Here is a 26,584-nt window from a genome sequence, read left to right on the forward strand (position 1 = left end):
TTTCAATCCTCTTATCTGTTACCCTCGTCTCCTTTTAGCCTCTTTTCACTTTATTTCTTTGTCATTGTCTCCACCCATCTGTCAATCATCCCCAAACCCCCTCCACTTCCATCTCTACAAAATCTACCTATCATTTGCCAGGCTTAGTCCTTTCCCAAACTTTCTTTTCCAGTTTTCTCCCCCTACTCCATCAGTCTGAGCAATGGTCCCCAACCTGAAATGTCATCAGCTTGACGTGCTGAGTTCCTCCAGCACTTTGCAAAAATGGGAGTAATGGGCCTGTCCCACTTAGGCGATTTTTCAGGGTCTGTTATGTTGCCAGCAGTCGCCTGAAAAACCGGCAACTGGAACGGCGACTGTCAAAGTGGAACACACACACACATCGCTTCCTTCACCAGCCCATTATGCAGCGGGGGACAGGGCAAGTGGGGGGAGCGATGTCTGAGTGAAATTCTCACGATACAGACACATACCGCGATGAACAGGTAGGTTGGCGCTGTAAATAAAACCGCTAAAGCACAGTGTATGGTAAGTCCTTTAAAGAAGGGGGGAGAAGGAGTGGAAACAACTTTTAAGAAGCCAGAGATTCACGGCTGTGAAGCTCGGTGGACATTAACATTACCAATCGGTTATCCTTGGTTCTAAAAACTACTGCTTACATTTTTTTTATCCATGAGCCAATGAAATTCACCGCATAGCACCGGCTACAACCTACGAGAACCTTCGACCTCCTGGCAACCCACTATGACCTCCTGGCGACCCACCTACGGCACGAGAATTTCACTACTCTTCATGGCGGCTTAATTCTGGTCGCCGCTAATTTTTCAACATGTTGAAAAATTCACGGCGACCATAATGAGGCCGCGACTAGTTCCCAGAATGTGGGAACTCCTCACGACCATGAAGGCAACTACCCGGCAACCACCCGCGAACATGTAGCGACCATGTGCCGACTGCATAGTCTCCTGCAGTTGCCTAAGTGGGACAGGCCCATTATACTCATGAATGTTCTCTATTCGCTTTTTGTTTGCTGTGACCTATTGTGTCGCCTTAGCATGTTAGATGAACAGAAACTCCCTTGTTTCTCCACCTGTAAGAATGTCTTCATTTTCCTTGCCCTTACAACACAGCCCTGCAGCATATAATGAATGGTGTTTGAAATGACTGTTGACATTTATGCCTCCCTGCGTTTGTAGTTCACGGGCCCTGACAGCAATGCAATGCTCATGTCTTAATTTAGTGGCACGACTGCAGACCAAAGAGTCCTCGGGGCATTAGCATTACACACAACAAGGGAGAGGTGTGAAATTTGTTTTATTTTATCTTCACTTTATTAAACATATAACAATATCTGTTTTTATTCCCCTCATGGGCGCATGACATTCTGTCTTATGATGGGTTCTATTTGGTTACTCTGTAGCCAATGAAGGAAACAGACAGTTCAAATTCTTAAATAATTTCACAGGTTCAAGCATCTTTATTGGCTCATACACACATTAAAATGTTTTCAGTTAATTTATGGCAGCCACAATAACAATGATGTCAGAGGATGACGATTGAATTAACTGAGCTTTTTCACAGCTGCAGTTTAGTCCATTTTTAACAATGCAATTTGCTTTGATCTGCTAAGTGACATTGACAGAGATACTTGGCAATACCTGTACAAGTTCAAGTTCAAGTGAGTTTATTGCCATGTGTCCCTGTATAGGACAATGAAATTCTTGCTTTGCTTCAGCACACAGAACATAGTAGGCATTTACTACAAAACAGATAAGTGTGTCCATATACCATAATATAAATATATACACACATGAATAAATAAACTGATAAAGTGCAAATAACAGATAATGGGTTATTAATAATCAGAGTTTTGTCCGAGCCACGTTTAATAGCCTGTGGGGAAGTAGCTATTCCTGAACCTGGTTGTTGCAGTCTTCAGGCTCCTGTACCTTCGACCTGAAGGTAGCAGGGAGATGAGTGTGTGGCCAGAATGGTGTGGGTCTTTGATGATACTGCCAGCCTTTTTGAGGCAGCGACTGCGATAAATCCCCTCGATGGAAGGAAGGTCAGAGCCGATGATGGACTGGGCAGTGTTTACTACTTTTTGTAGTCTTTTCATCTCCAGGGCGCTCAAATTGCCGAACCAAGCCACGATGCAACCGGTCAGCATGCTCTCTACTGTGCACCTGTAGAAGTTAGAGAGAGTCCTCCTTGACAAACCGACTCTCCGTAATCTTCTCAGGAAGTAGAGGCGCTGATGAGCTTTCTTGATAATTGCATTAGTGTTCTCGGACCAGGAAAGATCTTCAGAGATGTGCATGCCCAGGAATTTGAAACTCTTGACCCTTTCAACCATCGACCCGTTGATATAAATGGGGCTGTAGGTCCCCCTCCTACTCCTTCCAAAGTCCACAATCAGTTCCTTCGTTTTGCGGGTGTTGAGGGCCAGGTTATTGCACTGGCACCATATGGACAGTTGCTCGATCTCTCTTCTATACTCTGACTCATCCCCATCAGTGATTCGTCCCACAATAGTGGTGTCGTCAGTGAACTTGATGATGGAGTTCGCACTGTCACTGGCTACACAGTCATGAGTATAGAGTGAGTACAGCAAGTGGCTGAGCACGCAGCCTTGAGGTGCTCCCGTGCTGATTGTTATCGAGGCTGACACATTTCCACCAATACGAACCGACTGTGGTCTGTGAATGAGGAAGTCGAGGATTCAATTGCAGAGGGATGCGCGGAGACCCAGTTCTGCGAGTTTGGTAACATTGCTTGGGGGGGATGATTGTGTTAAATGCCGAGCTGTAATCGATGAATAACAGCCTGACATATGAGTTTTTGTTGATATTGATATTCAGTGGTAGTTACCAGGTGTTATAAATCCCAACAGCCCTTGTATTTGATATTTCAAACATTGCCAACAAGCAACATCAACAAGTCTTCAAACTTTTCCAGGAGTATGATTATATTCTAATTTCACCCATTTGGAATGCATTTCATTGGTGAAAAGTAAATGAACATTCTGTTAAGCTTTAACAATGAAGACACGACTTGTCAGTTCTCAGCAGTTGTTGCAGCAAACTGATAAAGGATATCACTTTATATCAAGCAAGTAGAATAGGTTTATCTAGAATTAGGAGAGAGTGAATACCACAAAATGTGGTGATGTTGGCAATAGTTGCTCAGACTGGGACCATTCATTCCTTGTTCTGTTCAGCTTCTGAGAGTGAATTTATTAGAATCATAGGAATAGTGGTAATCCCACACTGTTCTACTCTATTTATCTGCCATCTCCATTAGATTAAATCTGTTGGTTGAGTTTCAGCTAAAAGGTAGAATGTGTCAGAAAGATCTTGTTGCAAGTTTATTAAAAAATTCCTACTCGTTATGATCGCTATATTTGCAAAGACATTATGCAGTTTTTAAATGCTTATTATTGCAATGCATTACTCCAGAAACGGAATGACCCAAGTTTTGTCAATGTGTCTCTTTTTTCTCTCTCTGCAGATTCTGGATTTAGTCAAGGGGATGCATTACCAGCTGGCCTGTCAGAAATACTTTGAGCTAACCCACAATGTAAGGACGTGTTTAATTTCCATTGCCGAATAATGAGAGTGTCTTTGTCAGCCTTGAGAAGTGACGGTGACTGGTGCATAAAAGCTACCGTCCCAGAAGACTACTCGCATCTATCATTAGCTGCCATCATTTGTTAATTTTTAATGGTTCAATTACTGGGCACTATACCTTGTATTTATATTTCACAGCAACCTTTTACAGTTTGCAATTGCATACATTTCTTAAGGATTGTGGGGGTGGGGGGGATGATATGTAAAATCTGATTCATTAACTAGGCCAATGTTTCCTTTCAACGTGTTAAAACCAGTTATCTACACTGTATATTGTCAGCTGAGATCACATTCTAACTTAATAGATAATTAAATCACACAAGCCTTTTTGCTGGACTATTTATCAAAATGACAAGTGTTTCTTCAAAGCATTTTATGGAGTATTATCTCCTATTTCATCTTGATCAGAATGTTAAAAACACCGATGTAACTATCCAAAATATTGTTAGGGGAAAAGTTACGACAAAGAATTGTACATGAATCAAAACTTGTGGACAGTCAGGATGCTCATTTTGTATTTGAAATGATGTTGTGCCACGGAAGGATTCCAAAAATCATTCACTACTGGACCATTTGTCAAATTTATTATTGTATATTTTCTTCTTCAGTCATGCATAAAAGCACTTTACTGTAAGGCAAAGCAGAGTATTAAGATGTACCCAAATAAATAAAACCACAATATGCGTTCAAATTGCAGCACCATTGGAAGAAAACATCATAAGGCAATTTGAATGGATTCAAACAAAATTTGACCACAAGCCATGTAACTGACTGAGAACAGGTGATCAACCCAGAGGTTAGCAAGAGGTTGTGGGATATGCTGCAAAGAATAAGTAACCTACCTCAAACTATCAGATTCTTTTATTTTCCAAGCCTGTTGCATGCAAGCACCAAATACAATTTGGATTGGGGTATTTGGGGAAGATTGAGGGGGGATCTTATAGAAACGTACAAAATTCTTAAGGGGTTGGACAGGCTAGATGCAGGAAGATTGTTCCCGATGTTAGGGAAGTCCAGAACAAGGGGTCACAGTTTAAGGATAAGGGGGAAATCTTTTAGGACCGAGATGAGAAAAACCTTTTTCACACAGAGAGTGGAGAATCTGTGGAATTCTCTGCCACAGAAGGGAGTTGAGGCCAGTTCATTGGCTATATTTAAGAGGGAGTTAGATGTGGCCCTTGTGGCAAAAGGGATCAGGGGGTATGGAGAGAAGGCAGGTACAGGATACTGAGTTGGATGATCAGCCATGATCATATTGAATGGCGGTGCAGGCTCGAAGGGCCGAATGGCCTACTCCTGCACCTATTTTCTATGTTTCTATTTGACCAATGCTGTTTATAAGGTGCATTTAGAGGTGAAACAAATCGCATTTGTATAAGAATGTCAGACAAAAGTGAGTGGGGGAGCTTATACTGTTAGTTGAGAGGAAGACACAGAGTGCTGAAGTAGCCCAGCGGGTCAGGTAGCATCTAAGGTGGTGGGTGTATGGAACAAGCTGCCAGAGGAGGTAGTTGAGGTGGGGACTATCCCAACATTTAAGAAACAAACAGGTACATGGATAGTGTTCAAAAAGGAACTGCAGATGCTGGAATATCGAAGGTACACAAAATTGCTGGGGAAACTCAGCGGGTGCAGCAGCATCCATGGAGCGAAGGAAATAGGCGACGTTTCGGGCCGAAACCCTTCTTCAGACTGGTACATGGATAGGACAGGTTTGGGGGGATATGAACCAAACGCGGGCAGGTGAGACTAGTGTGGCTGGGACTTGTTGCCCGGTGTGGGCAAGTGGGCCGAAGGGCCTGTTTCCACACTGTATCACTATCTCAGGAGAACATGGATAAGTGACGTTTTGAGTCGAACCCTTCTTCAGGCTGGTAGTTTTGTGGTTCTGTTTTGTGTTACCGCTCATTGCAAGAATTTCTTCACTTTGCTAATGCAAAACAAAATCAATGAAAAAATCATAAAACAAGTTCACTACTGTTGAAGATTCCATCAAGCTTTTTCTACATCGATTCCCTTGTGTCAGAATGGGACATTGGGCAAACTTTCCCCTGGGGTTGAGGCCTAACATTTTTCAGCTCCTCTGGAGAAATGTTTGGTGCAGGAAAGATGTATCATGGGGGTTGTATTTTAAGAACTTTAAGAAAATATTGCCCTCGCAAGCCTGCTCCCCATAGCTCTCGATTCCAGGCTCATTCAAAAGTTTATCTTCCCTTTTCAGTACCCACAATGATCTAGCTTCTGCAGTTACATTTAGTTCATTATTGTGTCGTGTGCCGAGGCACAGTTTTTTGCGTGCTATCCAGTCAAAAAATAGACTATACGTGATTACAATCAAGCCGTGCACAGATAAAGGGTACAACATTTAGTGCAAGATAAAGTCCGATTAAAGAAAGTTCGCAGGCCTCCATTGAGATAAATGGGAGATCAGGATTGCACTCTAGCTGATGAGAGAGTTGTTCAGTTGCCCGATAACAGTTGGGAAGCTGTTCCACTTGGATAGTGAATCCCGGAGATACACTAGCGTCTGAGAGAAGAAACTAATATTTAAATGGCCACTGCCTAATCTTGTAATTATGTCCCCTCACATTGTAATTCACTCACTAGTGGAAACAATGCAACATGTTCTCAGTTGTGCCCCCCAGGATCATATATGCTTCATAGAAACATAGAAAATAGGTGCAGGAGTAGGCCATTCGGCCCTTCGAACCTGCACCGCCATTCAATATAGGCATAGAAACATAGAAAATAGGTGCAGGAGTAGGCCATTCGGCCCTTCGAGCCTGCACCGCCATTCAATATGATCATGGCTGATCATCCAACTCAGTATCCTGTACCTGCCTTCTCTCCATACCCCCTGATCCCTTTAGCCACAAGGGCCACATCTAACTCCCTCTTAAATATAGCCAATGAACTGGCCTCAACTACATTCTGTGGCAGAGAATTCCAGAGATTCACCACTCTCTGTGTGAAAAATGTTTTTCTCATCTCGGTCCTAAAAGATTTCCCCTTTATCCTTAAACTGTGACCCCTTGTTCTGGACTTCCCCAACATCGGGAACAATCTTCCTGCATCTAGCCTGTCCAACCCCTTAAGAATTTTGTAAGTTTCTATAAGATCCCCCCTCAATCTTGTAAATTCTAGCAAGTACAAGCCGAGTCTATCCAGTCTTCTTCATATGAAAGTCCTGACATCCCAGAAATCAGTCTGATGAACCTTCTCTGTACTTCCTCTATGGCAAGAATGTCCTTTCTCAGATTAGGAGACCAAAACTGTACGCAATACTCCAGGTGTGGTCTCACCAAGACCCTGTACAACTGCAGTAGAACCTCCTCAGTGAGATCACCCCTCATTTCTCTCGACACCAAAGAATGTAGGTCTAATTTCTTTAACCATTCATCATAGGATAACCCCCTTATGCCAGAAATTAGCCTAGCAAATCTCTTGAACTGTCTGCTATGTCAGCAAAAAAACAAAATGCAGGAGGAACATAGCTGTCAGGCAACATCTGTGAAGGGAATAGACAGACAACGTTTTGGGTTGGAATCCTTCTTCAGACTGATGGAGGGGAGAAAGCTGGAAAGGAGTGGTGGGGGTGTGTCAAAGTCAGGCAAGTGATGATGGATATACTTAACGCCCCAGTCACCCAGCCCCTTTCCCCTCCTCTGTATGCCAATCTCCGATCCTCGAGTTCTTTGTTTCCCTTTTATCTCCTCTCATTTTAATCCCCTCTCATTCCCTTCCCCTTCTCACCTTCCCAGTCCCCTTCCAACCATATTCCTCCCTCCAGTTTTACGTTTCACTCTTCTTCTTACCTGACACCCTTATGTCTCCTTTTCAACTCTGGCCTTCATCACTAACTCCACCCTTCTCATCTGTATCCACCTATAACTTGCTAGGCGTTTCCCCATCTCAGCTTTCTCTCCTCTACATCAGTCTGAAGGGTCTTGACCTGAAACAAAGTCTAACCATTCCCTCCACAGATGCTACCCGATCCACTGGTTTCTCCAGCACTTTTGTGCTTGTTTTGCTGAAGATTCCAGCATCTGTAGTTTCTTGTGTCTCCTATTTCTGTATATCCTTACCGCACAATATTCCAGGTGTGACTCGCCAGTATCCTGTATAATTGTTACAACATTTCCTTATTTTTCAACTCAAACCCTCTTGCGACAAAGGCTAAGAAACCATTCATCTTCCTATTCACTCGTTGCACCTGCCTGATAATATTTTTGATTTCTGAATAAGAATAATTAAGTCTCTCTGCTCATCTGCAATCTTTCTCCATTTAAATTGCAGTCTACCTTTCGATTTCCCTTATTGAATTGCGTGACCTTGCACTCTCCCATGTTAAACTCCATGCGACTAGATTTGCGCTCATTCACTCAACTCATCTCTATCCTGTTACAGAGTCCAGATTTACCCATTGTATCAAGTGTTCCAGCTGTATTCATGCCAATGGCAAACTTGGAATCCTGCCATTCAGCCCTATCCTCAAAGTCATTACTATAAATCAAAACCAATTGAGGTTCAAGAACCAATCACAGGGGAACTTGGCTAGTTCAAGCTAGGGATAGAACAGTTTATTTCAACAGATGCTGAATTAAACTGAAGGTAGACACAAAGAGCTGGAGTAACTCAGCGGGTCAGGCAGCATCTCTAGAGGAAAGTAATCGGTGATGATTTGGGTCGAGACCCTTCTTTTGACTCATCGCTCTGGTTATCAAATCAAAATCAATCTTCAAGGCAAGATGACTTTGTTCCCCATATTTTACCTTGTGTGCCAGCCTTTTATGTGGAACCTTGTCAAATGCCATCTGAAAATGCCTTTTGACCCATTTTTTCAAGAATTATACACAGTTAACAGTGAGAGGCAGAAATTTGCCAACGCTTTTGAGAAATGGGTTTTGGAAAAGGAAGCAGTAGAAATGAAAATGTCATTCTTATGAACATTAAATACGGGTCAGGACATGAAATAAAAATTCTGAAGACTCTTGGATTTTTACTGTTCTACTGAAAACCAAGTGACAGTTGTTAATGATCAGCTTTGATGGTGCAAACTGAATCAGTTAGATTTAAGGCACAGACATATCTTCTGATGTGGAGAACTGATAGTGGGGAACATTCCTCCAGGCAGTAATATTGCCAAGATGGTCCTGAATGAGCTATGGTTTCATGTTGGGAAAGGATGAGAAATCGATGCTTATAATCATAAAAATAATTTGTAAAATGGAGAGGCTTTGGAAAAACAATCAAATTAAGTTTTGAAAGAAACATTGCAGTCACATGGTAGCCAACAAGATTAAAATCGATGCCATACGAAAGCAAATTGCAGAGTAGGGAAAACAAAGTTGCTTTTATAGTTTCATGTTAGTTTTATATAATGGGGAAAAAAATAAAATGTCCACTTATGATGAAAGGCTATCAACCTGTAACACTGTGGTATTGTATTTTGTTTCTCTCTGCAAATGCTGACTGATCTGCTGAGTGTTTCCGGCATTCTCTTTTATTTCATATTTTCACAAACTCTAGAGTTTTGTATCCCACAGTTCCAGCTCAATGATTGCTTTTCTCTGTCAGTAATATCATTCTCTTCTGAAGATAGACACAAAAAGCTGGAGTAACTCAGCCGGTCAGACAGCATCTCTGGAGAAAAGAAACAGGTGACATTTCAGTTCGAGACCCTTCTTTAGTCTGAGAGTCAGGGGAAAGGGAAATGAGAAATTTAGACGTTGATGTAGCGAGATATAGAACAAATGAATGAAAGATATCACAGAGGGGGAGTAGCGAGAGAGGATGTTGCAGAGCTCTCATCGGAGAGTGGAGGAGAACTTCTTCAAAGTAGATATACCTTGAGGAGATTTTAATAATAATAATAATACATTTTATTTGTATAGCGCTTTTCAAGGACTCAAAGTCGCTTTACATGGTGAGTCAGGAACAAAACAAAATAGAGCAGTAAGACAGAGATGCAAAGGGGAGGGGGACATGGGACTAAGGGTATGCAGAGGTGAAGAGATGGGTCTTGAGGCGGGACTGGAAGATGGTGAGGGACTCAGAAGTTCGGATCAATTGTGGGAGGGAGTTCCAGAGCCTGGGAGCTGCCCTGGAGAAGGCTCTGTCTCCAAAAGTGCAGAGGTTGGATTTCAGAATGGAGAGGAGACCGGCTGAAATGGATCTGAGGGACCGTGAGGGTTGGTAGGGGGAGAGGAGGTCAGTGAGATAAGGGGGGGCCAAGTGGTTGAGGGCTTTGTAGGTGAGGACCAGGATTTTGTAGATGATCCGGTGGGAAATGGGAAGCCAGTGAAGTTCTTTGAGGACTGGGGTGATGTGGTGCCAGGATTTGGTGTGGGTAATGAGTCGGGCGGCTGCATTCTGGACCAGTTGGAGTCGGTTGATGTTGCTGGAATTGATGCCAAAGAGAAGAGAGTTACAGTAGTCCAGTCGGGAGGAGATGAAGGCATGGATGAGTCTTTCAGCAGCGGGGGGTGTGAGAGAGGGTCTGATTTTGGCAATGTTGCGGAGGTGAAAAAATGATGTTTTGACAACATGGCGGATGTGAGGCTTAAGGGAGAGGGTTGAGTCAAAGATCACGCCAAGGTTGCGGGCCTGAGGAGATGGGGAGACAGTGGTGCCGTCAATAGTGGGAGTGGGGTTGTTAATTTTGGTAAGTGTTGATTTGGAGCCAATGAGGAGAAATTCTGTTTTGTTACTGTTTAATTTAAGGAAGTTGAGTTGCATCCAAGATTTGATGGCTGACAGGCAGGAGTTGATATGGGAGAGAGGGGGGTGGTGGGGGACTTGGTGCTGAGATAGATCTGGGTGTCATCAGCATAGCAATGGAAGTCCAGTTTGAAGTGACGGAGTATATGACCAAGGGGGAGGATGTAGATGATGAAGAGGAGGGGACCGAGAACAGAGCCTTGGGGAACGCCTTGAGTGACAGTGGCTGTAGCAGAGGTGTGGTTATGGAGAGAGATGAAGTGGGATCGGTTGGAAAGGTAGGAACGGAGCCAGCTGAGTGCAGAACCTTCAATGCCAAGGTCTTTAAGTCTGGTAAGCAGGATGTTATGGTTCACGGTATCGAAGGCCGCACTCAGGTCGAGGAGGATGAGGATGTTGAGGGAACCAGTGTCAGCAGAGGTGAGGAGGTCGTTGAGGACTTTGAGGAGAGCAGTTTCTATGCTATGGAGGGGGCGAAATCCAGATTGGAGGGGTTCGAATAGGTTATACGCGAGGAGGTGGGAATGAAGTTGTGACGCGACGATACGCTCCAGGGTTTTTGAAAGAAAGGGGAGGTTTGAGATTGGGCGGTAGTTAATGAGAGAGGAGGGATCAAGACCAGGTTTCTTTAAGATTGGTGTGACAGCAGCAGTTTTGAAAGCAGAGGGGACAATTCCTTGGGACAATGAGGAGTTGAAGAGATTAATGAGGTAGGGGCAGAGAACGGGGAGGCAGGACTGTAGCAGGGGAGTGGGGAGAGGGTCGAGGGAGCAGGTAGTGGGTTTGGAAGAGCTAATGAGTTTGGAGATTTCAGTAGGGGTGACCAGGTCAAACTGGGAGAGGAAGCAGTGGAGCAGACAAAAAATGTAGGATCTCTATCCCATCACGCATATATCCTTTGTTCATTAAGCCTCTTCCTCGTCCCTGCATCTGGAAACAGGTTCAGCTTCTTGCTTTTCATGGTTCTATTGAAAGGCCATTTACCTGAAATGTTAACTGTTCCTTTCTTCATTGGTGCTGTCTGAATTGCTGAGTATTTCTAGCATTTTAACAATTTCTAACATTTTAACAGTTTATCCCGCAGTTACGGTTTGAATTTTTCTTTGACAGTGGCCTGGTAGAGTTGCTGCCTTCCAGCACCAGGGACCTGATCCTGACTATCGGTGCTGTCTGTACAGAATTTGTATGCTATCCCTGTGACCTAAGTGGGTTGTCTTCAGGAGCTTCGGTTTCCTCCCACACTTCAAAGACATATAGGTTTGTAGGCTAATTGGCTTGGTAAATTTGAAAACTGTCCCTAGTCTGTGTAGGATAGTGGTAGTATGCAGGGATCGCTGCTCGGCGTGAACTCGATGGGTCGAAGGGCCTGTTTCTGCTCTGTATCTCTAAAACTAAAACCTTGAGATTAAATTTTCCATTTATTTTTAACCATTAATTGACAGGAATTCTTTGTTAAGATCACTGTCTTTTTCTCTCACATCACAAAAAAATTGATGATGGCAGATCAGTAGCTGTGATTTATATGGTTCTTCGCAAGGCATTTAAAGGTCGGGCACAATAGGCTGGCCGATAAGGTTAAGACATAAGAGATCCAAGTCTTGTGGGCCATCTTGTTCTAAAATTGGCTGGGTGCAGGAGGCAGAGGGTAGTAGTGCTTTTCTGACTGGAGATAGACACAAAAAGATGGAGTAACTCAGCGGGACAGGCACCACTGGAGCGAAGGAATGGGTGATGTATCAGGTCAAGTCCCGTTAAGTTACTCCAAGTCCCGTTTGTGTTTTTCTTTGGTTTAAACCAGCATCTGCAGTTCCTGCATATTTTTCTGACTGGAAATCTGTAACGTGGTGTACCACAGTATTCGGTGAAGGGACCTTTATTGTTTGTAAGATCTATAAATGACTTGGATGAGAATGTACAGGGTACGGTTAGTAAGTTTACAGACAACACAAAACATTTGTAGAGTCATTAATAGCTAAGCAGGATATCTAAAGAGACAGCAGGACATAAATTGGGTGGAAAATTGGACAGAGCAGTGGCAAGTGGAATTTAATCTGGACAAGTGTGATATAATGCACTTTGCTTAGTGACATTGTGGTAGGACGTATAAACTAAATGTCAGAGATCTTAACGTAATGTACAGAAGGACTTTGGGGTGTAGGTCCATAGCACCATGGAAGTGGCGACACAAGTGGATATAGAGTAGTGAAGTAGACATTTTGTGTTGGTTTTCATAGGCTGAACAGTGAGTTTCAAAGTTGGAACATCACATAGCAGCTGTGCAATAACAATGGTTAACCTGCACTTTGAGTACTGCATACATTTCTGGTTGCTACACTACAGGCAGGGTTGGGTAGTAGTAGATAGAATGCAGAAGACTCACCAGGATATTGCATGGAATGGAGGGCTATAGTTATAAGAGTAGGATAGGTTGGGCTTATTCACATTAGTATGTAGGAGGCTGATGGGTGGCCTTATGAAGGTCTACCAAAATTGTGACAGGCATAGGTAGGATAAATATGTATCTATGAATAGAATCTTTTTTACAGAGAAGGGCAGTGTGGAATGATATAGATTATTATGAGACAGGAGAGATTTGAAGACGAGGGGTAAGTTTTTCATGCAGAGGGTGGTGAATCACTTAACATAACTGGGTTTAAAAACATTCAGACATTATGTTCTGATCAACTACTGTCACAGATAATTGATTGCGTAATTGATTGTTGTGTATTTACTCGCGGTGTTGCTGCAGATTTGCAAGCACATTAATGCAACAAGTAAGAATTTAATTATTCTGTTCCCGGTACATATGGCAATTAAACACTCTTGTATCTTGAATATCTGGAACGAGTTGCCAGAGCAGGTGTTGGAGGCAGAAACAATTTCAATGTTTAAAGGCATTTGAACAGGTAGTTAAAAACTTTGATATTATGACTTTTTTCCCCAGGGTGGGAATATCAAAGATTAGAGGGTATAGTTTTAAGATGAGAGGAACAAAGGGTAAAGGAGATATGCGTGGCAAGTTATTTTGTACACAGAGGGTGGTGAGTGTCTGGAATGTGTTTTTGGGGGTGGTGGTGGAGGCAGATACAATGATGGTGTTTAAGAGGTTTTTAGATTAGCACACAAATATGTAGGGAATGGAGGGATATGGATCATGTGCATGCAGAGGGAGATTAGAGTATATTTAAGAAAGACACAAATTGCTGGACTAACTCAACATATCTGGAGAGAAGGAATGAGTGACGTTTTGGGTCGAGACCCTTCTGCACTCTGGCATCATGTTCGGCACAGATATTGTGGGCTATAGACATAAAATTCTCGAGTAACTCAGCGGGTCAGGCAGCATCTCTGGGCAAAAACAGTGGGTGATGTTTGGGGCCGGAAACCGGAAGAGAGGAATAAACCAACATCTATCTGCAGTAGCTTTCTACAGTGTACTCTTCTAAGTTCTGTGTAGGGCTAATGTGGGGAAATGTAGTTTGCATGTTTACGCAACAGTCAGCATGGACAAGTTGGCTATAAGGGTCTGTGCTGTAGGATTCTATGATTTACAGTAGGATTGTTTTTGTATCACCATAATTGATACAAAATTCTACGGCATTACTGTAGGGGATGACAGTATTTTTAAAATAAAGTTTTGAAGAGTCTTGCATCTTGGAGGCATTTGATAAAGATCCTCACTAGGGACTAGCTTGAATTTGAAGCTGTAGGAAATGATTGACCTAGTTTGGAAATTGCCTGAGTGGCAGAAGACGTGGACTAAGGATAATGATTAAGTATTCAGGGCTGTGAGTTGTGCCCAGAAGTATCTGCACAGGAATGGCAACTGTCCACTCTATTTATAAACTTAGATGGCGCAAAGGATGTCACTCTACTGGTTTGGTGATAATACAAAGATAGACAGCATTGGAGATGGGAGAATGAAATTATTTATGTACGTTGAAGAAAGTGTGACAAGTTAGTTCCATTGTAGTTGTGACAATATCTGCTTGGAATTCAATCTACTTGAATAGGGTAAAGGGGAAAACCTAATAACAGTGAGGTAAAAAGGCACTAGTTCGTCCTTACACGATATTGCATTGATATGAAAATGTTGAAGATATGTGTAGGAAATAATCAAAAGACTAAAGGAATATGGGTCTTTCTGTCAAGAGAAATAGATTAGAAGCTATATTAGAGCTTTACAAATCCTGGTTCTAACCCACTTGGCATATTGTCAGCAGTACTGCACGCTGCATCTTAGGAATGCTAGTTTGGCCTTAAAGGAAATGCACTGTCGAGTTACCAGTGTGATCGACTCCAAGAATTAAATAATCTGGTCCAGTTACACAAGTTAGGATAGTATAGCCTGGAACATAAAAAGATTAATAGGGGCAATTTAAATGAAATGTTCAAGTTGTAAAAGGGGAATTGGTAGGTTGGATCATTTCTCACTCCCGTTTTTGAAGTCAGGCCTGAGGAGGCAATGTCCAAATCTTAACCCCAAGCCTTTCAGAATTGATATTGAAACACTGTTGCATGCAAAGGTTAGTAGAATTTCTGCAGTCATCCTTTGCAGCATATTTATGTTTCTGACCATGGCATTTTGCTTACCCCTACATTTCATCACTCCATCACTGGAAACATTATCTACTGCTATTAATCCTCCTGAATTTTGAAATTCTTACCTTAAATCACACAATCTCTTGCTCCTCCTTTGATATGCTGCTTAAAACCTATTGATTAAGTTTTGGTCATTGCTTTAAAATAGTAAGATTAAACGAGAACTTACCAGTTTGATCTGTATTTTATGAGGAGTTACGATGAGGGATTACGTGAAGAACCCGTCCAGCACGCATGCGCGACATACTTCAAAGCAGCGTGTGGAATCACAGAAAACAACATGAATTGAAATAAACATAGTAAAGACAAGGAGAACTAAGTTACCAGTTGATCTCTATAATTGAGGGCGGGAGCGGAGGGCACGTAATCCCTCATCATAACTCCTCATAAAATACAGATCAAACTTCAAACTAATAAATTCTCGTTTAATCTTACTATTTTACTTCGGAGTCACGTGAGTGACTACGTGAAGATTTTAAAGCTCTGTGATTTCAAATCGTGTAACAGTCCATACTTCACTCGCTGCCGAAGTCATCCAAGGGAGGAAGTATGTTATCGTAATCAAACCTGAATCTGTTTGAAAAACAACAATGGTATTATTTGAAAATAATAACAAAGAATTAATGCTCCCCCGGGCTAAATTATATGTATTTTTTGCAGCTCTAAACTTCTCTCTGCAAGTGAAACAGGTTTTAATGGCTTGTTGTAGAATGTTTGAAAGTTCTTCCCATGGACCACCCCGCTGTTACCAGGTTAGGTCCAGTGGCACATCCATACTGTTAGCCGCCGACATGGATGCTGCTCTGGTGGAGTGAGATGTGTAAATATCGGTATCCACTCCAGCAGCTCCCAATACCTGTTTGAGCCATCTAGAGATGGTTGACTCGGTACCCTGACCCAGTGGCCTTTTGTGGCCGACTCATTTTGTCTCCCTCGGGAATTTTTGGTTGTGTTGATATATTGTAGAAGGTGAGTCATGACATTTAACGGTGGTCAGGTGGGTACGCCCGGAATTCCATAATGAGTCCTGAAGTTCCTGGTCTGCTCTGTTTTACCAGTTCCTGAATGGTGAATGTTATTTGGTCTGATGTTATGAGCATATTGTCCAGTCTGAGTAGGTAAAAGACTGGACCCTTATGCTGAGACTAAGCCATAGCATGGCCGTATACAGGGTAGCTGTTTTCAGAGTAGGGAATCTTGCTGGTGGCCATCCCTTAGTATGTCAGGTCAACGCTGACATCCCAGACCTTGGTATATCTAGGTCTTGGGATTTTGAATAGAAGGTACCTCTCATAAATTTGGCCACCAGTGGACGAGACCTATGGCCTGTTTCCCTTGGTGCCTGCCTTAGATAGGCTGACAGTGCACTACTAGCACATTTGATGCTATAGTTCAGACCTTCATCGTGGCGAAGGCTGGCCAGGAACTCCGATACATTGGAGGAAGGAAGTGTGTCCAGCTGCAGCTCCTGGCAGACCGCATTGAACGATTGGAGCTGCGGTTGGATTCATACTGGAGCATCCACGATGCTGAGAAAGTTGTGAATAGCACGTACAGTGAGTTGGTCACACCGCAGGTAAAAGGTAAGAGGACAGAAAGGGAACGGGAGGCCAATAGCCAGCATAGCAGTAGGCAGTTAGTGCAGGAGTCCCCTGCGGTCATCTCCCTCCTAAACAGGTATACCATTTTAGATACTGCTGCTGGAAGAAGTATCTGAAGAAGGGTTTGAAGAAGGGTTTCGGCCCGAAACGTCGCCTATTTCCTTCGCTCCATAGATGCTGCTGCACCCGCTGAGTTTCCCCAGCAATTTTGTGTACCTTCCATTTTAGATACTGTTGGGGGAGATGGCTCATCAGGGGAAGGCAGCAGCAGCCAAGTTCATGGCACCATGGGTGGCTCTGCGGCACAGGAGGGGAGAAAAAAGAGTGGAAGGGCAATAGTAATAGGGGATTCAATTGTAAGGGGAATAGATAGGCGTTTCTACGGCCGCAAACGAGACTCCAGGATGATATGTTGCCTCCCTGGTGCAAGGGTCAGGGATGTCACTGAACGGCTGCAGAACATTCTGGAGGGGGATGGTGAACAGCCAGTTGTCGTGGTGCACATTGGCACCAACGATATAGGTAAAAAAATGGATGAGGTCCAACAAGGTGAATTTAGGGAGCTAGGAGATAAACTTAAAAGTAGGACCTCAAAGGTAATAATCTCTGGATTACTACCAGTGCCACGGGCTAGTCAGAGTAGAAATAGGAGGATATTGCAGATGAATACGTGGCTTGAAAAATGGTGCAAGGGGGAGGGATTCAAATTTCTAGGGCATTGGAACCAGTTCTGGGGGAGGTGGGACCAGTACAAACAGGACGGTCTGCACCTGGGCTGGAATGGAACCAATGTCCTTGGGGGAGTGTTTGCTAGTGCTGTCGGGGAGGATTTAAACTAATGTGGCAGGGGGATGGGTGCAAGAGCAGAGACGCAGAGGGGTGTAAAATGAGGGTAGAAGCAATAGGTAGCAAGGTGAAAAGTAAAAGTGGCAGGCAGACAAATCCAGGACAAAAATCTAAAAGGGCCACTTTTCAACATAATTGTATAGGGGTAAGAGTATTGTAAAAACAAGCCTGAAGGCTTTATATCTTAATGCAAGGAGCATTCGTAATAAGGTGGATGAGTTGAATGTGCAGATAGTTATTGATGAATATGATATAGGTGGGATCGCGGAGACATGGCTCCAGGGTGACCAAGGCTGGGAGCTGAACATCCAGGGATATTCAATATTCAGGAGGGATAGACAGAAAGGAAAAGGAGGCGGGGTAGCGTTGCTGGTTAGAGAGGAGATTAACGCAATAGAAAGGAAGGACATTAGCTTGGAGGATGTGGAATGGATATGGGTAGAGCTGCGAAACACTAAGGGGCAGAAAACGCTAGTGGGAGTTGTGTACCGGCCACCTAACAGTAGTAGTGGAGTTGGGGATGGCATCAAACAGGAAATTAGAAATGCGTGCAACAAAGGTAAAACAATTATAATGGGTGACTTCAATCTACATATAGATTGGGTGAATCAAATTGGCAGGGGTGCTGAGGAAGAGGATTTCTTGGAATGTATGCAGGATAGTTTTCTAAACCAACATGTAGAGGAACCAACGAGAGAGCAGGCTATTCTAGACTGGGTATTGAGTAATGAGGAAGGGTTAGTTAGCAGTCTTGTTGTGCATGGCCCCTTGGGCAAGAGTGACCATAATATGGTTGAGTTCTTCATTAGGATGGAGAGTGACATTGTTAATTCAGAAACAAGGGTCCTGAACTTAAAGAAAGGTGACTTTGAGGGTATGAGATGTGAATTGGCCAAGATAGACTGGCAAATGATTCTTAAAGGGTTGACGGTGGATATGCAATGGAAGGCATTTAAAAACTGCATGGATGAACTACAACAATTGTTCATCCCAGTTTGGCAAAAGAATAAATCAGGGAAGGTAGTGCATTCGTGGATAACAAGGGAAATCAGGGATGGTATCAAAACAAAAGATGAAGCGTACAAATTAGCCAGAACAAGCAGCCTACCAGAGGACTGGGAGAAATTCAGAGACCAGCAGAGGAGGTCAAAAGGCTTAATTAGGAAAGGGAAAATAGATTATGAAAGAAAACTGACAGGGAACATAAAAACTGACTGCAAAAGTTTTTATAGATATGTGAAGAGGAAAAGATTAGTTAAAACAAATGTAGGCCCCTTGCAGTCAGGCGAATTGATCATGGGGAACAAGGACATGGCAGACCAATTGAATAACTACTTTGGTTCTGTCTTCAGTAAGGAAGACATAAATAATCTGCTGGACATAGCAAGGGACCGGGGGTTAACTGAGATGGAGGAACTGAGTGAAATCCAGGTTAGCCGGGAAGTGGTGTTAGGTAAATTGAATGGATTAAAGGCCGATAAATCCCCAGGGCCAGATAAGTTGCATCCCAGAGTACTTAAGGAAGTAGCCGCAGAAATAGTGGATGCATTAGTGATAATTTTTCAAAACTCTTTGGATTCTGGAGTGGTTCCTGAGGACTGGAGGGTAGCTAATGTAACCCCACTTTTTAAAAAGGGAGGGAGAGAGAAAACGGGGAATTACAGACCAGTTAGTCTAACATCGGCGGTGGGGAAAATTCTGGAGTCAGTTATTAAAGATGGGATAGCAGCACATTTGGAAAGCGGTGAATTCATTGGACAAAGTCAGCATGGATTTATGAAAGGTAAATCATGTCTGACGAATCTTATAGAATTTTTCGAGGATGTAACTAGTAGAGTGGATAAGGGAGAACCAGTAGGTGTGTTATATCTGGACTTTCAGAAGGCTTTCGACAAGGTCCCACATAAGAGATTAGTATACAAACCTAAAGCACACGGTATTGGGGGTTCAGTAATGATGTGGATAGAGAACTGGCTGGCAGACAGGAAGCAAAGAGTAGGAGTAAACAGGTCCTTTTCGGAATGGCAGGCAGTGACTAGTGGGGTACCGCAAGGCTCAGTGCTGGGACCCCAGCTATTTACAATATATATTAATGATCTGGATGAGGGAATTGAATGCAACATCTCCAAGTTTGCGGATGACACGAAGCTGGGGGGCAGTGTTAGCTGTGAGGAGGATGCTAGGAGGCTGCAAGGTGACTTGGATAGGTTGGGTGAGTGGGCAAATGCATGGCAGATGCAGTATAATGTGGATAAATGTGATTTTATCCACTTTGGTGGCAAAAACAGGAAAGTCGACTATTATCTGAATGGTGGCCGATTAGGAAAAGGGGAGATGCAACGAGACCTGGGTGTCATGGTACACCAGTCATTGAAAGTAGGAATGCAGGTGCAGCAGGCAGTGAAGAAAGCAAATGGTATGTTAGCATTCATAGCAAAAGGATTTGAGTATAAGAGCAGGGAGGTTCTACTGCAGTTGTACAGGGTCTTGGTGAGACCACACCTGGAGTATTGTGTACAGTTTTGGTCTCCCAATCTGAGGAAAGGCATTCTTGCCATAGAGGGAGTATAGAGAAGGTTCACCAGACTGATTCCTGGGATGGCAGGACTTTCATATGAAGAAAGACTGGATAGACTCGGCTTATACACGCTAGAATTCAGAAGATTGAGGGGGGATCTTATAGAAACTTACAAAATTGTTAAGGCGTTGGACAGGCTAGATGCAGGAAGATTATTCCCGGTGTTGGGGAAGTCCAGAACTAGGGGTCACAGTTTAAGGATAAGAGGGAAGTATTTTAGGACCGAGATGAGAAAATCTTTTTTTACACAGAGAGTGGTGAATCTGTGGAATTCTCTGCCACAGAAGGTAGTTGAGGCCAGTTCATTGGCTATATTTAAGAGGGAGTTAGATGTGGCCCTTGTGGCTAAAGGGATCAGGGGGTATGGAGAGAAGGCAGGGATGGGATACTGAGTTGGATGATCAGCAATGATCATATCGAATGGCGGTGCAGGCTCGAAGGGCCGAATGGCCTACTCCTGCACCTATTTTCTATGTTTCTATTGATATGGTGGTTGATTAGTAGGTTGTCTCTGTTCTCGAGCAGTATGTTTCCCATTTTCTTATACTGGAGAGATATTGGTTCTTCGTGGAGTCGGTGAGATGATGTCATTGTGTTCATAGGCTTATTTGACAATCCCAGGTCCATCAAAAGGTCTTTTTTGGAATCTGCAACCCAGTAGGTTTATTCTGTCATGGCATGGGTGACTTACGCCTGATACAGGGTGGATAAGTGGATCTGTTCCCTGGGGAATGGTCATGGGTTTCAATGACCTCAAGGATTACTGGGAAACATGGCTGTGTCAGGTACTACCAAAAATCCGAAGCAAATTCATCTGTATTTACGTAGTACCTGACTGATGAGGTAGAAAAGGGGAAGAAACATAGAGATTAGATCCCCCCCCCCCCCCCCCCAAGTTCAGTGAGAATGTATCCATTGCCGCTGCCTCAAGGTCTGGTTCCCATGCGACATACGTGGTGATTCAATCGGAATACAAATAAATCTGGTGTTCCATATTGCTTTGTAATTTCAGCAAATACTTTGGTTTAACATGCCTGCCACAATATTTATCTCACCTGGTAGGTAGGTTGCTGATAGTCTAATATGTTTGACGACATACCATTACCAAATTGTGTTAATCAAATTGTCACATGATATTGATTTTGTTCCGCCCATGTGGTTTAGTATAGGCCACCACTGTGATATTGTCAATTTATAAATGAACATGCAAAATGGTGCACTATTGAACAATATGCTTTTAACCCATAGAACGCACCCAACATTTCCAACTATGTTTTATGTCCAGTGTCTGTAGTGATGATGACTCTAGATTAGTCCATTTACCACCTGTTCTGGATATGGGTTATTTTGTTTAAACACTAGTACCTTAGCTCTAATGGAAAGGTCCAAGTTAAGTAGCTGGTAATGCTGCTACTAATTTCCCAATTACTCTTGCCACTTTGTTGAATGGTTGGTTGATTGTTAACCATTCATTTGTTACAGGTTTGTGCCAATTATGCTGACTCTCCTTGGCAACGTATAGACATGTGGACTGAGTTAATTGAATACCAGATAGTCCATAGTTGTGGATGGTGTCAACGTAGATTTATCTGGATTGCATGACAGAGCCCAGGCTAAATAAGTTTTTAGTAGCTAATGCTGCTGATTTAGCTAATTCCATGGTTTTGTCTGTTGTTAAATATCATCGAGATATGCCATGACAATGTGTTTCCTTAATTTTGTTTTGGTTCATGTTTAGGCCATTAGTCAATAATTTATACTGCCATAGTTACCCCATCCAGGTAAATTAGGTATCTCCGATGATCTTTATGAATGGGTACTGAATAGTATGCATCTTTTAAGTCGATGCCTACCATAAGGTATCCTAGGAAATCCATGTTTGGCAGTTACAATGTTTTCCATTAAAGTGTGTATACCTGGTGAAAGTATTCAAAGTGGTTAAGTCAATGATGGTACGACATTCACCATCTTTTTTGGTAAATTCAATACGGATTCAAAGTTTCATATTTAGACTTCTTTATGACCCCTTTGTATGTCTTCTCCAGTTCAGCTTGTCCCTCATGTTTCCTTTTTAGTGGGGTGCATGCTGAACTGGTGGCAAGTTTTTCTTAAATTCAATTTTTATCCTTGAATACTTTTGGTATATTACTACCAAGTGTGATAGCTCTTCATGCTTCCAAAACCAGGTGTGGTCCCCCCCCCCCCCTGTTAGCACAATCCCCTCACCTTTTATGTGATGGTAGGAACCATACTCACCTACCTCCACTGTTGTTTAGTGGTATGTTCCTTTCTTCGGTCTCTGGTTCCTTGTCTGTCGGGGTGGTGTTGTTGGGGGGTGGTGCATTTTCCATGGGGCCTGCTCTGGGCCCTGTCCTGAAAGACTTGCGGGGAATGGCATGCGGGCCCCGAGCTTTCACCAATACCATGAAGTAGATGCCAACTGGTGGATGCATGGAGGTACTGCTGTCTGGTTTTGTGTGGTTTGCTCATTCCAGGTCCAGCCCTCATGAGGCCGAATATCTTGGATACTTCGTCCAGTTTTTAGGCTTGATTTGGTAACTTTGCCAGATAGCAGGATCTGTGGTTCTGAGGTCGGCGTTCTCACAGTCCAGTGAATTTTTTAGGTTGAGGGCAGGTTTTATGACTTTCTTCCAGAGGTTGCGGATCACATACTGTGTTGAACAGTAGGGTCAGGTGTTTTGCCATACTACCCTGCCCCTCTGGAATGAGCATGCGAAATGATAGCCGACGTCAGGGGTATCAATATTCCAAATTAAGATTTTGGGTTTTAAAATGCCCTGCTCAATGTACCCCCAACAATGGTAGGCACTTTGAGCAAATGCAATTTTGGGGAGGCGTGATGAAGTCCAACGCCTCATGACTACCTGTCTTGGGAGAGGTTTTTTTTTTTTTTTTTTTTTTTTTAAAAACAGGTAGTAAGCTGGCCGCCAGATTAGGCTGTAACGGCCATCTCGCTCGTGGTGTAGCCACGTAGCGGTATCTCACACCCAGCAGCTCTTCCTGGTCCTGTACCCCAAGCATACTCCCGATGTTGTTCAGCCAGCGACCCCTCTTCTTGACCAGCCCAGCCCTGGTCGCCAACGATCCCCTCTGATGAGGGAGATACGATGGCCAGTGCTGTTAGTGCACTGGAGCGGGATTGTTTGTGCTCCCTTGGCGAGCTTGCCCCAGCTCCCGAGGCAAGTCTCACTGGAGTTTTTTACTCCATGACCTTTCTCTAAGGCTTGGAAACAGACACTTACTCGCACTCGGGCGATAGTTTGATGTGCCGGCTCTCTGAATGAGCCGGCCTGTCCGTCTTCCGTGTGTCTGTCTCCAGCCCGATGATTGGTCACCATCTTTGCTCAAGCGGCTGCCTCTGCCGTTCTCGGGCGGCGAGTCTCCTTGTCGGAGTATGCAGGGATTACCGGCTGGTTTGTGTCTTGATTTTCCTCCAGTCCGCTGCTGTTGGTCAGACAGCTCTTAGCGGACTGGGCATCGGCTCGGTACCCTGACTGTGGACCGCAGCGTGTGCGGTCCAGGTGCCGCCTCTCGCCCCCTCCACTGACGGAACGCTCCTTCCCTGGAGTCGAACGGGGGCGGTTTTCCCTCTGTGCTGCTTTGCTCCAGTTTCCCCTGGTGCACAAAGAGGAGCAAAGTTGTGAGTTTGAACCTGTGGGTAAGTACTTACCTAACGGTCCGTTCTTTCAAGCTTGTAGCGGGAGCGCTCGTACTCCCGTTCGTCGCTATTGCACTGCGTGAACGCTCATGTCGCGCATGCGTGCTGGACGGGTTCTTCACATAGTCACTCACGTGACTCCGAAGTAAAATTAAGTCTTTGACCTGGCTTTTATTTGTTTTTTGCAATGCTCCTGTAGAGTTGGGTTAGTGACCAAGTGTGATCTAATTGCATGGTGTAACAGGCTTAAGAATCCTGTGTGGTGACCTGATGTCAGTCTCCCTCCCCGGCTTGTGCAATGCCAACAATGCGAACAGTGGAAATGTTGAAGTGCGTAAAAGTAATTTAATTAGCCAAGTTCACTTCCATCCAGAAATTTTAGGTGGAAGTACAATATAAATGGTAAGAGTTATGGGGCTTTTTCACGGGGCGAGTTGACGCAAGATGTCACCAGAGTGAAGTGGTCGTGGTCCAGCACGAGTCTCGCACGATATAATGGGGGGTAGATAAAGAGTTCCCACGGTACTCGTCATTTCTGTTATTTGTGCGAGTGACTTGTCCGTCTCCCGAGCTTTCGCGTTAAATCTTGAATGAACATCGTGAACTACACGTGACACAAATGATGCAACTTTTTTTTTCACACACTATAAATATCCTCCCTTGGTTGAATTGGCTCATTTGGAGACATGTTTTACCGTGTATGTGGGAGACACAGATGGACTGAGCACAGTACCTCGGTCTTACTGTGTGTGGGAGAGGGGGAGAAAGAGACGTACACTCACAGAGGCAGATTCTCTCAGCCTGTGTAAGAGGGAGGGAGAGAGAGAGAGAGGCACACACAAGGTGGATGTGAAATCTCACCTGCCTGTTTCAGTGACAGACACCCGCCGCCAGTAAATGAAGACACCCCCATCTGTCTCCCCCTCCTCCCTCGACTCCCCCACCTTTCCCTCCCAACTCCAGTCCCGTCCCGACCCCCTGGGAAACTGAATAGAGCAACAATATAGATATAGAAACTGAAACAATATAGAAACTGAATAGAGCAACATGGCAAAAACATCTCTGACACGCATTACCCCCTTTCTTTGAGATTTTCTGGGAGCCATCTCTGCAAGTGTTCCTGTTAAAAAGATTATCCAACAATGACAATTAGGTGGGACGTCCTCGAAGGACACATGTTCCCTTGTCGATATTGAGACCACCTTTTTTACTCACCTTCTGTCCCCTCTGTCCAGCTTCCGGGATTACCGTTCGCAGGAGTTCCCACGCGCTATATCTCTAAAATCTGAAGTTAGGTAATGTCTAAAGGAACTGCAGACGCTGATTAATGCTGGTTAATACGCACAGAAGGACACAAAATGTTGGTGTAACTCAGCAGGTAAGTCAGATCTGGGAAGAAAAACATAAAAAGCTGGAGTAAGTCAGCGGGTCAGGCAGCATCTCTGGAGAAAAAGAATAGGTGGCGATTCGAATCGGAACTTTTCTTCAGACAGCCTAATCGGAATTGAGTCTGAAGATGTGTCTCGTCCCGAAACATCAGCTATTTTTCTCCAGAGATGCTGCTTGACTCGCTGAGTTACTCCAGCTTTTTGTGTCTGTCTTCGGTTTAAACCAGCATGTGCAGTTCACTCCTTACACGGGTCTCTGTACAACATTGATTGGTAGCGTTCCGGACCCTGCTTCGGAAAGGCATCGATCGCTAGTCGGCGAGGACTCCGACCTGTATCTCTCAAAAAAGTACATGTGAAAAATTTCTCACGGACCATAAACATGCGTAACCTTTCAGTAAAGTCCCTTTTAAAGTCCCTTTTAAAGATTATAGTTATTTTCTTGAATCTCATTAACATAATTCATGAATAAGTTGATGTCCATATGCGGATGCAAATCTTTATTTTTATTTATTTTTTAAATTCAATCCCACAGAAGACAATTTTTACTCACCTTCTGTCCCCTCTGTCCAGCTTCCGGGTTCACCATTCGCAGGAGTTCCCACGGTACCCGCAAGAGTTATTACGGATATCGTACTGGCCACTACGTCCATATAATGTTGCAATGCTCAACCACAAGTGTACAAGTCACTCTTGGAGAAATTCAAACTTTCTTGAATTTTCTCCCGAGTGACCAAGATACACGATTACCTGCCGTTAGCGCTACGGTGGTCCACGGTGGTCCACGAATGCCGTACTGTTATCGCACGAGGTTCCCACGATGTTAAACTCTGGTTAACTCTTGCGTCAAGTCGCCCCGTGAAAAGGCCGCTTAAGGATGTAATATTTTTATTGTTGCTTGCAAGCAAATGAAGCTCAGTCAAAGAAATTACTGAACTTTCCTTTGGCATCAGGTCTTTGGAATAATTACAACTTGTATGTAAGAACAGGAATATCCATGTTCAACCTGAGATGTTTGAAAAATATAAAGATAAAACTCTTGTGTTTAAGAAGGAACTGCAAATGCTGGAAATTCAAAGGTACACAAAAATGCTGGAGAAACTCAGCGGGTGCAGCAGCATCTATGGAGCGAAGGAAATAGGCAACGTTTCGGGCCGAAACCCTTCTTCAGCCTGAAGGGGGGGGGGGGCGGGGAGAAGAAAGGAAAAAGGAGGAGGAGGAGCCCGAAGGCTGAGGGATGGGAGGAGACAGTCCGAGGGCTGAGGAAGGGGAGGAGACAGCAAGGGCTAACAAAATTGGGAGAATTCAATGTTCATGCCCCCAGGATGCAAACTCCCCAAGCGGAACATAGGTGCTGTTCCTCCAATTTCCGGTGTTGCTCGCTCTGGCCATGGAGGAGACCCAGGACAGAGAAGTCGGATACGGAATGGGAGGGGGAGTTGAAGTGCTGAGCCACCGGGAGGTCAGGTTGGTTATTGCGGACCGAGCGGAGATGTTCGGCGAAACGATCGCTAAGCCTCCGCTTGGTCTCACCGATGTAA

General features: G+C 43.9%; 1 protein-coding gene across 2 annotated transcripts in view; it reads left to right on the top strand.

Moving 5' to 3' along the window:
- prim2 (DNA primase subunit 2) overlaps positions 1 to 26,584 on the top strand; it is a 238,939-nt gene that overhangs the window by 208,750 nt on the left and 3,605 nt on the right. For both annotated transcript variants that reach the window (XR_004412093.1, XM_033021862.1), the window contains exon 12: positions 3,511 to 3,579. Coding sequence is in view for 1 of the 2 variants with exons in the window: in XM_033021862.1 (XP_032877753.1) it covers positions 3,511 to 3,579 (69 nt within the window). In the remaining variant the exon portion in view is untranslated. The remainder of the gene's footprint in view (positions 1 to 3,510; positions 3,580 to 26,584) is intronic.

The sequence above is a fragment of the Amblyraja radiata genome, chromosome 5 (genome assembly GCF_010909765.2).
Source record: "Amblyraja radiata isolate CabotCenter1 chromosome 5, sAmbRad1.1.pri, whole genome shotgun sequence".
Taxonomy (NCBI): domain Eukaryota; kingdom Metazoa; phylum Chordata; class Chondrichthyes; order Rajiformes; family Rajidae; genus Amblyraja; species Amblyraja radiata.